The sequence below is a fragment of the Tachyglossus aculeatus genome, chromosome X5 (genome assembly GCF_015852505.1).
Source record: "Tachyglossus aculeatus isolate mTacAcu1 chromosome X5, mTacAcu1.pri, whole genome shotgun sequence".
In the NCBI taxonomy this organism is placed as follows: domain Eukaryota; kingdom Metazoa; phylum Chordata; class Mammalia; order Monotremata; family Tachyglossidae; genus Tachyglossus; species Tachyglossus aculeatus.
In genome coordinates this window covers 14873913-14886249 of record NC_052097.1, presented here as the reverse complement: position 1 = coordinate 14886249, position 12337 = coordinate 14873913, and the positions used below count along the sequence as shown (strand labels likewise).

The 12337-nt window shown below is 47.0% G+C and overlaps 1 protein-coding gene across 1 annotated transcript; it reads right to left on the bottom strand.

Moving 5' to 3' along the window:
• Positions 1-11065: 11065 nt before the first annotated feature.
• LOC119947618 (putative vomeronasal receptor-like protein 4) lies at positions 11066-11656 on the bottom strand. The gene has a single exon (XM_038769200.1). It carries the CDS (start codon positions 11654-11656, stop codon positions 11066-11068), a length of 591 nt encoding a protein of 196 aa, XP_038625128.1.
• Between the last annotated feature and the right edge of the window lie 681 nt (positions 11657-12337).

Sequence of the window (12337 nt, the reverse complement as noted above, 5' to 3'; positions counted from 1 at the left end):
ATAACTGGTCTCGGGGCTACGGAATCTAATTTTCCTTAACGACAGTGTCAATTCTGTACCGTGGGATTTCATGAGTCCTCCTGATTGGTGGAGGAGAGAGGTCTGCGGTCAGCCACTAGTGGCCATAATTAAAAGTCGGGCAAGTCCTGATTCAAAAATCCCTGGCTCTTACAGCAGGTGTCCCCCTTGTTATTGGCCACGTGGGGGCCCCTCGTTTTTGACCTCTCCTCTCTCTCCCTCTCCCTCAGCCCCCACTCCTTCCCCTGAGCAGAGCTAACTCTCATTCCTAGAATAATCGCTGCCCTCAGGATCGGCACTTTTGTCCAATCGGCTCAGATATTTTTCATTCCCTTTCTCATGCCTTCTGGGAGTTTTGGGTCAGCAAGGTTAGGAGCAGGATGTTGGTTGAGGCGTCGGGGTGGGGTGCCTGGGGAGACGATGCACTTCTGACAAAGACAACCCCAGAGGAATGCTCTGAAATTCTTTTCCTTGGCAACAAGCCCGATCGGTGCCTTGATGTCATAGAGAAGCAGCTTGATCTAGTGGCTAGGGCACTGGCCTGAGAGTTAGAGAGCGTGGGTTCTTATCCTGGTTCCACCACCTGTCTGCAGTTTGACCTCAGGTAAGTGGCTGGAACTTCTCCGTGCCTCAGTTACATCATCTGTAAAATGGGGATTAAGGCTGTGAGCTCCACGTGGGATATGGACTGTGTCCAGCCTGATGAGATTGTATCTACCCCAGCACTTAGTACAGTGCCTGGCATATAGTGCTTCTAGACTGTGAGCCCACTGTTGGGTAAGGACTGTCTCTATATGTTACCAACTTGTACTTCCCAAGCGCTTAGTACAGTGCTCGGCACACAGTAAGCGCTCAATAAATATGATTGATTGATTGATTAACAAATATCGTAAAAAACCCCATTGTCAGTGGTGTCTTATTTGAATGTGGAAATAAGTGTTAGCTATGTAGACATATGTATCTATCTATCTATCTCTCTCTCTCTCTATATATATATATCCCTAATATCATATATCACTACAAATATATATTCATTATTCATTCATTCATTCATTCATTTATTATATACTCATTGTGATATATATCACAAATATTATATATCATTGCCCTTTATATAGTGATGTATGTTACGACATATGTGACAGTAATATATGTATGTATGTGTATTATAGTTATACAAGTATACAATAAATATGGATGGATAGATAAATAAAGATTATTAGTGATGCTAACAAAGCAGAAAGTAAAGTGAATAAACAGAAGATACAAAATCTGGCATGAAATGAATTAGATGAAACAGACACACAACAAAAATAGGTCTGTCAACTCTGAAATCCCTCTCTGTGACCATTACCTTCTCACTTGCCTCCTCTCTCACACCCCTCCTCTCCGTAAATCTGTACCATTCCCCCACAGAGACCTCTGTTCTCTCGACCCCATCCATCTCAGTGCATCACACCCCACCAAGCCTCCCTACCCACTCTACCCACTCTTGATAACCAAATAGATGCTCTCAACTCCACCCTCTCTACTCAACTCACTCGCTCCCCTATAATAATGATGGCATTTGTTAAGTGCTTATTGGGTGTAAAGCTTTGTCACTCTAGCACCACTAACCCACAGCCCTGGATCACTGCCAATTTCCACCTCATTTGCTCTTATACTCCAATCGCTGAACGCTGCTGGCAGAAATCTAAACACCAGGCCAACCTTGTCCACTTCAAGTTTGTCTTTTCTTGCCTTAACTCTGCCCTCCCCTCTGCCCGGCAAAACTAGTTCTCTTCCGTTGTTGACACCCATGCTCATCCCCCTCGTCAGATGTTTCGGACATTTAACTCCCTCCTCAGGCCCCGTCCCTCCCCCTCCCCCATTCCTCCTCCCAACCATCTAGACATCTACTTCATTAGGAAAATTAACACCATCAGGTCCGAGCTCCCCAAAATCACCCCTCCCTTTCCTCCATCTCCCCTCCTGTCGACCCCCTCTTCTACTTTCCCATCCTTCCCGGAAGTATCTTAAGAGGAGATCTCCCTCCTCTAAAGTGCCACCCCCTCCACCTGTGCTTCGGATCCCATTCCCTCCCACTGTATAAAAAATCTCACCCCTTCCCACCTCCCCTCCTTAACTTCCATCTTCAACCGCTCACTCTCTAATGGCTTCTTCCTCTCTGCCTTCAAACATGTTCACATCTCCCCCATCCTAAAAAAATACCCTCCCTTGTCCCTATATCCTCCTCCAGTTATCACCACATCTCCCTCCTACTCTTCCTTTCCAAACTCCTGGAGTAAGTCGTCTACACTCGCTGCCTCGAATTCCTCTCCTCCAACTCTCTCCTGAACCCTCTCCAATCTGGTTTCCATCCCCTCCACTCGAATGAAACCACCTTCTCAAAGGTCACCAGACACCTCCTTCTTGCCAAATCCAATGGCTCTTACTCCATCCTAATCCTCCTCGACCTCTCAGCTGCCTTTGACACCTTCTCCTCAAAACGTTATCCAACCTTGGCTTCACTGACTCCGTCCTCTCCTGGTTCTCCTCATCTCTGGCCATACATTCTCAGTCTCCTTCACGGGTTCCCCCTCCCCCTCCCATCCTCTAACTGTAGGAGTTCCCAAGTTCTTGGTCCCCTTCTATTCTCCATCTACACTCACCCCCGTAGTGACTCATTCGCTCCCACGGCTTCAACTGTCATCTCTACGTGGCTGATATCCAAATCTATATCTCCCCCCAGTTCTCTCTCCCTCCCTCCAGGCTCACATCTCCTCCTGCCTTCAGGACATCTCCATCTGGATGTTCTCCCGCCACCTAAAACTCAACATGTCCAAGAAAGAGCTCCTTATCTTCCCTCCTAAACCCTGTCCTCTCCCTGATGTTCCCATCACTGTGGACGGCACTACCATCCTTCCCATCTCACAAGTCCACAACCTGTGCGTCGTCCTTGACCCCGATCTCCCAGTCACCCCACAGATCCAATCCATCACCAAACCCTGCCTGTCTCACCTTCACAACATCGCCAAGAACCTCCCTTTCATCTCCATCCAAATGTTACCATATTAGTACAATCACTCATCCTGTACCCACTGGATTACTGCATTAGCATCCTTTCTGACCTCCCAACCTCCTGTCTCTCCCCACTTCAGTCTATACGTCACTCTGCTACCCGGATTATCTTCCTAGAGAAAAGTTCTGGGCCCCTCCTCAAAAATCTCCAGTAGTTGTCTATCAACCTCTGAATCAAGTAAAAATTCCTCACTATGGGCTTCGAAGTTCTCCATCACCTTGTGCCCTCCTACCTCACCTCCCTTCTCTCCTTCCTACATCCCAGGCCTCACACTTTGCTCCTCTGGTGCTAGCCTCGTTCATGCCTGTCCCACTGTCGAACCTTGGCCCAAATTCTACCTCCCTCCTCAAATCCACCAAACAGTCACGCTTCCCCCCTTCAAAGCCCTACTGAAAGCTCACCTCCTCCAAGAGGCCTTCCCAGACTAAGCCCCCTTTTCCTCAGCACCCCCTTCCCTCCCCATCGCCCCTTACTCACTCTCTTTTCTCTAACCCCTCCCCGCCCTACAGCACTCGTGTATATAGGTACATATATATAATTCTATTTATTTATATGAATGCCTGTTCACTTGTTTTGATGTGCATATATCTATAATTCTATGTATTTATACTGATGCTATTGATCCCTGTTTACCTGTTTTGATGTCCGTCTCCCCCTTTCTATACTGTAAGCCCGTTTTGGTCAGTGATTGAATCTCTTTATTGCTGAATTGTACTTTCCAAGCGTGTGCTTTGCACACAGTAAGCGCTCAGTAAATACAATTGAATGAATGAATGAATAGTCCCTGTCTGCGAAAGCCTCCATCTCATACCACACAGGACTAATCAATCGACCAATCACTGGTATTTCTGGATTGCTTCCTAAGTGCAGAGAAGGGAGTAGAGGCTCTTGTACAGGCCTGAACAAGGAGAGGACCATGTCAGAGACACCCCGGTGACTATTTCCAGAAGAAAGTTGGGGGAGGTCCACAGTGTCAGTGGCTGCCAATGGTCAAAGAGGAATAGGATGGATGGCAGCCAGTTCGATTAGGTGAGGAGGAAGTCACCGAAGACCTGGGTGAGAATGATTTCTACCAGAGCAGACAGAGGGCAGACTTTGGATTTTGGAGAGTCGAGGAAAGATGAGGAAAGATGTGAGATGGAGGAAAGGAAGTGGAGGCAATGATATTAAACAACTGGACAGAAATCCTAAGAGAGTATTGAGGTAGTTGCTGAAGGATACAGTGGGGTCTAGAGGGTTTTCGTATTTTTTTAGGGTAGGAGACAATAGGGCATGCAGGAATGTAATACATTCCATGGATTCATTGTGGGCAAGGAATGTGTTTACCAACTCTGTTGTAGTGGACTCTCCCAAGAGCTTAGTACAGTGCTCTGGACCCAGTGAGCCCTCAATAAATACCATTCATTCATTCATTCAATCATATGTATTCAGCACTTATTGTGGCCAAAACACTGTACAAAACCCTTAGGAGAGTATAACAAAACAATAAAGATGCATTCCCTTACATGAATGGTATGCAGGACACCCAGAAGGGGCCCAAGACCCTGGGATATCAAGGGAAGCAGGTCTCTAAAAAGAGTCAGACACTTCTTCAAGTAGAAAACCACGAAGTGTCCTCAGGCTGTATGTCCCTTGGCCAATAAGCCCTTGTGTTCTCTGGAGCTTCTCCAGTGTCAAGGACTGAGCAGTGTGGCCTAGTGGAAAGAGCACGAGCCTGGGAATCAGATAACCTAATAATGACAATTGTGGTATTTGTTAAGGACGAACTATGTGCCAGGTACTGTACTAAGCGCTAGGGTAGATAAAAGATCATCAGGTTAGACACAGCCCCTGTGCAACATGGGTAACACAGTCTAAGAAGGGAGGAGAACAGGTATTGAATCCCCATTCTTGAAGTTGTGGGAATGAGGTACAGGGAAGTGAAGTGACATGCCCAAGGTCACATAGCAGCTTTGTAGTTGAGCTGGGGTTTGAACCCACACCCCCTGATTCCCAGGCCCATGCTTTTTCCATGAGGCCATGATGCTTCTCATCACGTTCTAATCTCGACTCTGCTGCTTGCCTGCTGTGTGATCTTGGGCACAATGTTTCACGTCTCTGGGCCCCAGTTTCCTCATCTGTAAAATGGGGAAGAAATAGCTTCATTCAATCGTATGTCTTGAGCACTTACTGTGTGCAAAGCATTGTGCTAAGTGCTTGGGAGAGCACAATATAGTAATAAACAGAAACATTCCCTGTCCATAATGAGCTCAAAGTTTAGAGAGCTGTTTTGTTCTCCTCCCTGAGACTGAGAGCTCCATGTAGGACAGGGGCTGTGTCTGACTGGATTATCCTGTGTCCATTCCAGATATTTTCCTGAGAGAGTAAAACCCAGACTCTTGACTTCCTTCTCCTAGATAAACCTAGTGGGCACATTGGCTATAGCTATTCCACATGAATAGTGGTAATGAGTCCACCTAATGGGAACCACTTATTCATTCATTCATTCAATCGTATTTATTGAGCGCTTACTGTGTGCAAAGCACTGTACTAAGAGCTTGGAAAGTGCAATTCAGCAAGAAATAGAGACAATCCCTGCCCACAACGGTCTCACAGTCTAAAAAGGGGGGAGACAGACATCAAAACAAGTAAACAGGCATCAATAGCATCAATAGAATAAATAGAATTGTAGGTATATATACACATCAGTACAAGTAAAACAGGCATTAATTTAAATAAATAGAGTTATAGCTATATGCATATATAACCAAGTGCTGTGGGTCTGGGGGAGGGAGAGAAAAGGGAGTGAGTCAGGGAGATGGTGGGCAGGGGGAGCTGAGAAAAAGGGGGGCTTAGTTTGGGAAGTTCTCCTGGAGGAGGTGAGTCTTCAGTAGTGCTTTGAAACGGGGAAGTGTGATTGGCTGATTTGGGGAGGGAGGGCATTCCAGGCCAGGGGTAGGACGTGGACCAGAGGTCGACGACAGGACAGGCGAGAACGAGGCACAGTGATAAGGATAGCACCAGAGGAGCTGAGTGTGCGGGCTGGGACGTAGAAGGCGAGAAGGGAGGTGAGGTAGGAGGAAACAAGGTGATGGAGAGCTCTGAAGCCAATAGTGAGTAGTTCTTGCTTGATATGGCAGTTGATAGGCAACAACTGGAGATTTTGAAATCTTTAAGAATGAACTGCCCAGGACAGATTTACGGGTTGTACTTTGTTAAATGATTTATAATCATTATTAGTATCATTAGTAGCAGTAGTATTAGTAGTAGTAGTATTAATGGTATTTCATTCATTCATATTTATTGAGTGCTCACTTGTTGAAAGCTCTGTACTATGTGCTGGGGTAGGTACAAGTTAATCAGTTTGGACACCATCCTTGTCCAGCATAGGACTCACAGTCTTAATCCTCAATTTACGGATGAGGTAATTGAGGCATAGTTAAATTAAGAAACTTACCTAAAGTCACATAGCAGGCAAGTGGAGAAGAGGGTATTAGAACCCAGGTCTTTCTGACACCCAGGTCCAGGCTGTATCAACTAGGCCATGCTGCTTCTTTATTATTCATATCATTATTAGTATCATTGTTATCGTTATAATTGTTCAGCGCTTACTATGTGTCAAGCATTGTTCTAAGCGTGGGGTACATACAGGTTCATCAGGTCAGACAGTCTTTGTCCCTCATGGGGCTCGCATTCTAATTACGAGAGAGAACAGACTTTGGATCTCCATTTTACAGCTGAAAAAACTGTGGCCCCGAGAAGCGAAGTGACTTTCCCAAGGTCACCCAGCAGTAACGTAGTGGAGCAGAGTTTAAAACCCAGGTCCTCTACCTCCCCAGCCCTTTGCTGTGTTCATTAAGCCAAGCTGCTTCAGCAGCTCCATACTGCTGTTTTTGCCACTCTGGATTATATTGATGGCTGGATTGGTAATTTCTGGTTTCCATTCCTTCCAAACCAGGGCCCCAACGTCAGACTAATAGAAATGCAACGTTGGGCCTGAAACTAGAGAGCTTTATATCACTGCAACAGTGTGCGAATTACCTCACCCGTAGATCACTCTCAATCGATCAGTGAATTTACTGAGCACTTACTACATTCAGAGCACTGTACCAAGCACTGGGAAGAGTACACTCGAGCAATATAAAGGACATTTCCTACCCACAACAAGCTTACAGGCTAGAGAAGACAGACATGAATACAAATGATTGAATTATGGGTATGTACATAAGTGCTATGGGGTTGGAGGGAGATTATGAACAAAGGGAGCAAATCAGTGAGATGAAGAAGGGAGTGAGAGGAAAGGAAATGAGAGCTTCTCTAATTAAGCCCTCTTCAATAAGGCTCTGAAGTGGAGAAGAGTAATCATCTGTTGGATATGCGGAGGGAGGGAGGACAGAGGCAGGACATTGGCCATGAGTTAAATGAGATCGAGGTCCAGTGAGTAGGTTGGCATTAGAGGAGCAGAGTGGGGGTGGGGGAGCTGGGTTGTAGTAAGAGATCAGTGAGGTGAGGTAGAAGGGGGCAAGGCAATGGAGTGCTTTAAAGCTGATGATAAAGAATTGCTTTTGAATGCAGAGGTCGATCCTGCACTGGAGGTTCTTGAGAAATGGGGAAAGATGGCTTGAACGTTTTTGTAGGAAAATGATCCGGGCAGCCGAGTGAACTATGGAATGGAGTGGATAGACAGGAGGCAGGAAGGTCAGTGAGAAGGCTGACACAGTAATCAAGAAAGGTTAGGATAAATGCTTGGATCGTAGTAGTTTGAAGGCAACTAAAGGGCTCATTTTAGCTGTTATGAAGAATGAACCTACTGGATTTAGTGATAGATTGAATGTGTGGGTCGAATGAGAGAGAGGCTGTAAGTGCCCGCTAGACTGTACGCTCTTTGTGGTCAGGGAATGTTTCTATTATATTGTTATAGTTTGCTCCCCCAGGCACTTAGTGCAGTGCTCTGCACACAGAAAGTGCTCACAATTGATTGTTTAATTGATTAGGAAGAGTCAAGGATAATGCCAAGGTTCCGGGTTGGTGAGATAGAAAGGAGGGTGGTGCTGTCTCCCTTCTAGACTGCCATCACACTGTACGCAGGAAACTTGTCTACCAACTTTTTTATAGGACCTTCTCCCAAGTGCTTAGTACATTACACGACAATCGATACTTCTAGACTGGAAGTTCGTTGTGGGCAGGAAATGTGTTTACCAACTCTGTTATACCTTACTTTCCCAAGTGCATCATATAGTGCTCTGCATCCAGTAAGCGCTCAGTAAATACCTATGATTGATTGAATGATGAAAAGAAAAGGAGTTCCAGGCAAGAAGGAGGGTGTAAGCAGTGTGGGCTAGTGGATGGAACACGGGCCTGGGAGTCAGAAGTACCTGGGTTCCAAAACAAGCTCTGCCACTTTTTGGGAGTGTGACCTTGGATTTATCTCCTCTGTGCCTCTGTTCCCTTGTCTGCAGTGGGGATTTAATACCTGTACTCCCTCACAGTTAGACTGTGAGCTCCAAATAAGACTGTTTCTCTTGTATCTTCCCCAGGGCTTAGTACAGAGCTTGGCACAGAGTAAGCCCTTAACAAATACCACGATTATTATTTCCTTTCCAAAAGCACATTAATCAGGCCACGGATGGTATTTCCTGAGAGCTTACTGTATGTGGAGCACTGTGGTACACAGTTGGGAGAATACAACAGACTAGGTAGACATGATACCTGCCCTCCAGGGGTTTACAACCTAGTGGGAAATAAATTATGAAATGAAGTACAGGTATGAAATGAAGTATGGGAAGTCGCATTACCTTCCACCACCCGTGACCAATTTCCTTGCGAGGCAGATTCATCCAATCCCTGCCCTCTCCACGTACACCTCCGTCAGGAAGCAGGCTATTCAGATTTCCCTGATTACTCTGCCTGGAAGAGTTCTGACTCTGCTGTATTGAGAGAGGTTGCCTAAGACCTCTCATCTGGGATTTGGTTACTATTTGGTTACTAGGGTGTGGTGGCAAGACAGGGTGGAGGAGGAGAGGGAGAGTGGAGGCCATTGAGTGAGGAAGGGGGAGAAGAGGAGAGTGGGAAGGAAGAGCACTGAGTCTTTTCACCTTGATTACTGCATCAGCCTCTTTGCTGACCTCCCTGCCTCCTGTCTCTCCCCACTTCAGTCCACATTTCTCTCTGCTGCCAGGATCACTTTTCTACAGAACCATTCTGTCGACGTTTCCCCACTCCTCAGGAACCTCCATTCATCGCCCATCCACCTCTGCATCAAACAGAAACACCTCACTCTCAGATTTAAAGCAATCATCTTGCCCCCTCCTACATTACATAGCTGCCTCCTTTCTACAACCCAGCCTGCACACTTCGCTCCTCTAATGCCAACCTCCTCACTGCACCTCGATCTCATCTATCTCGTCGCCAACATTTTGCCCACATCCTGCCTTTGGCCTGGAACTCCCTCACTCTTCATATCCAACAATCATTCTCTCCTCCCCCCCACCCCGCCTTTTTAAGGCCTCATTGAAGATACATTTCTTCAAGAGGCCTTCCCAGTTTCAGCCCTCACTTCTTCTTTTCCCTTTCCCTTTTGTTTCATCCTTGCATCTGGATTTACTCCCTTTATTCACACCCTCTCTGACCCCACAGCACCTATGTATGTATCTGGAATTGATTTATGTCTATTAATTTCTGTCTCCCCCTCTAGCCTGTAAGGTCCCTGTGGAAACAGAACATGTCTACCACCTGTTGTGCTGTATTCTTCATTCATTCATTCAATCATATTCATTCAGTTGTATTCATTGAGTGCGTACTGTTTGCAGAACACCGTACCAAGTGCTTGGGAGAGTACAATACAACAATGAACAGACACATTCCCTGCCCACAATGAGGAGAGTGGACGGTGGGGTGGGGTGGGGTGGGGGGAGCACTCTTCCAATTGCTTAGTACAGGGCTACACAACCAGTAAGCATTCAATAAATATGATTGGTTAGGAGAGGGAGTGAGAGGGCGAGGGAGACCACCCCACTCCCATGGTGGGGGTTTCAGGAAGGAGAGCCATCTGTCACTGAGTTCTGTGTATTCTTCTCCAAACTGTGATTCTGTTGTACTGATTTTTCCATCACTGTAGATGGCACCACCATCCTTCCCATCTCACAGGTCCGTAACCTTGGCGTTATCCTTGACTGCACTTTCATTCAACCCATATTTTTAATCCGTCACCAAATTCTATCGCTACCACCCATAGTACCTGCCTGCCCATAGTACATACTCCACAAATCCCACTGATTGACTGAAAGATAACTGAATGATAATTGTAATGATTGCGGTAATTGTTGATTTCCCCTCTACACTGTAAACTTGTTATTGGCAGGCAACATGTCTGTGAATTTTCTTGTACTGTACTCACTCAAGCGCTTAGTATGCTGCTCTGCACACTGTAAGGGCTCAATAAATGCTATTGATTGATCTAGCACTTTGTCAAGCACTGTTCTATGTGCTGGGGTAATCAGGTCAGACAGGGTCCCTGTCCCACCTGGGGCTCACAATCCAAGTAGGAGGGAGTGTAGGGATTGCACTCCCATTTTACAGATGACGAAACTGAGGCACAGAAAGTTTAAGCCTCTTCCATGGTGGGGAGGGCGATAATTCTCATTCAAGTAATGGAGTCCTTTGAGGGCTGGGGTCATTTTTTCCCAAAAAAAGAACCCAGGAATTTGGTGATCTGGTCGTGATGGTTGAGCAGCACAAAGGGGCTGACGGTCGTGTAACCACTGAACATAAAGTGTGAAATCACCAAGAGGAAGGGATCGTTTCTCCGGGTTGTTCCGAGGAAGAGAGAGAGGACAAAGTCTCCAGAGTAAAAAGCCACAAAGCAGCTCACTAGCAGCAGGATGGTTTGGGTGGTCTGGGTCATCGGCGAGGTCCTGGGAGCCAGGTAGTGGCCATGGAGATGGCGGACCCTCCAGCTGTGGCAGAGCGGTAGGTGGACCATGTAGCCGCTGGAGCTTCCCATGAGCCCTAAGAGAGGACATCACTGACTGTCATGAGGGTCAGAAACAACCCCTGGAGCAGAGCGCTAATGGACGTGATGATCTGGGACACCATGCAGTAGTTGTCATGGAACCTGTTTTCTCTGCTGGTCACGTTGGGGGATGAAACCATCTTCATGAGAAGGGTGGCTTCCACGAGCACGTTGATGAGCCTGATGATGACACAGGCCAGGAAGACATGCTTGGCCAACTGGGCATTGAGCCGGGCCCAGGAGGGGTGGCTGGAGCTGATGGTGATGGCCTGGATCACGCTCAGGGGGTTGGTGGTGCCCATGGATGTGCCACGTGTAGCGCGGTAGACAGATTCTAACACCTTACACCTGATGTCAGTCTGTAGCAGCTGCAGACCGTGGGCTGACGCTGCCTTTGTGACCACCCTGGTGAAGAGCATCATGGCGTGGACCAGGGCCATGTGGGTGATAATCAAGTCTGTGGGCTTAGGTTCATGGATCAGGGGGAGCAGAATGACGTGGACTGTGAGGGGGAGGGAGTTCCCTACCAGTCCCACTGAAGTCTGGGAGAGGAAGCAGATGCCCCAGATGAAAGTGCTGGTGACCATCTCAGAAAAGCCGGGGCGACGAGTGGCGGGAAGATTACAACAGGGTCTGAGAGGAAACAGAAGTTGAAAGAGAAACTGGACACTGTTTCCTCTGGATTTTCAGCTCATTGTTGGCAGGAAACATTCATTCATTCATTCATTCATTCATTCAATTGTATTTATTGAGCGCTTACTGTGTGCACAGCACTGTACTAAGCGCTTGGGAAATGCAAGGTGGCAACATATAGAGACGGTCCCTACCTAACAAGGGGCTCTCAGTCTAGAAGGGGGAGACAGACAACAAAACATGTGGACAGGTGTCAAGTCATCAGAATAAATAGAAGTAAAGCTAGATGCACATCATTAACAAAATAAATAGAATAGTAAATATGTACAAGTAAAATAGAGTAATAAATCTGTACAAATATATATACAGGTGCTGTGGGGAAGGGAAAGGAAGTAGGGCGGGGGGATGCGGAGGAGGAGAGGAAAAAGGGGGCTCAGTCTGGGAAGGCCTCTTGGAGGAGGTGAGCTCTCTGTAGGACTTTGAAGGGAGGAAGAAAGCTAGTTTGGCGGATGTGTGGAGGGAGGACATTCCAGGCCAGTGGGAGGACGTGGGCCAGGGACCGACGGTGGGACAGGCGAGAACGAGGTACAGTGAGGAGGTTAGCCGCAGAGGAGCAGAGGGTGCGGGCTGGGCTG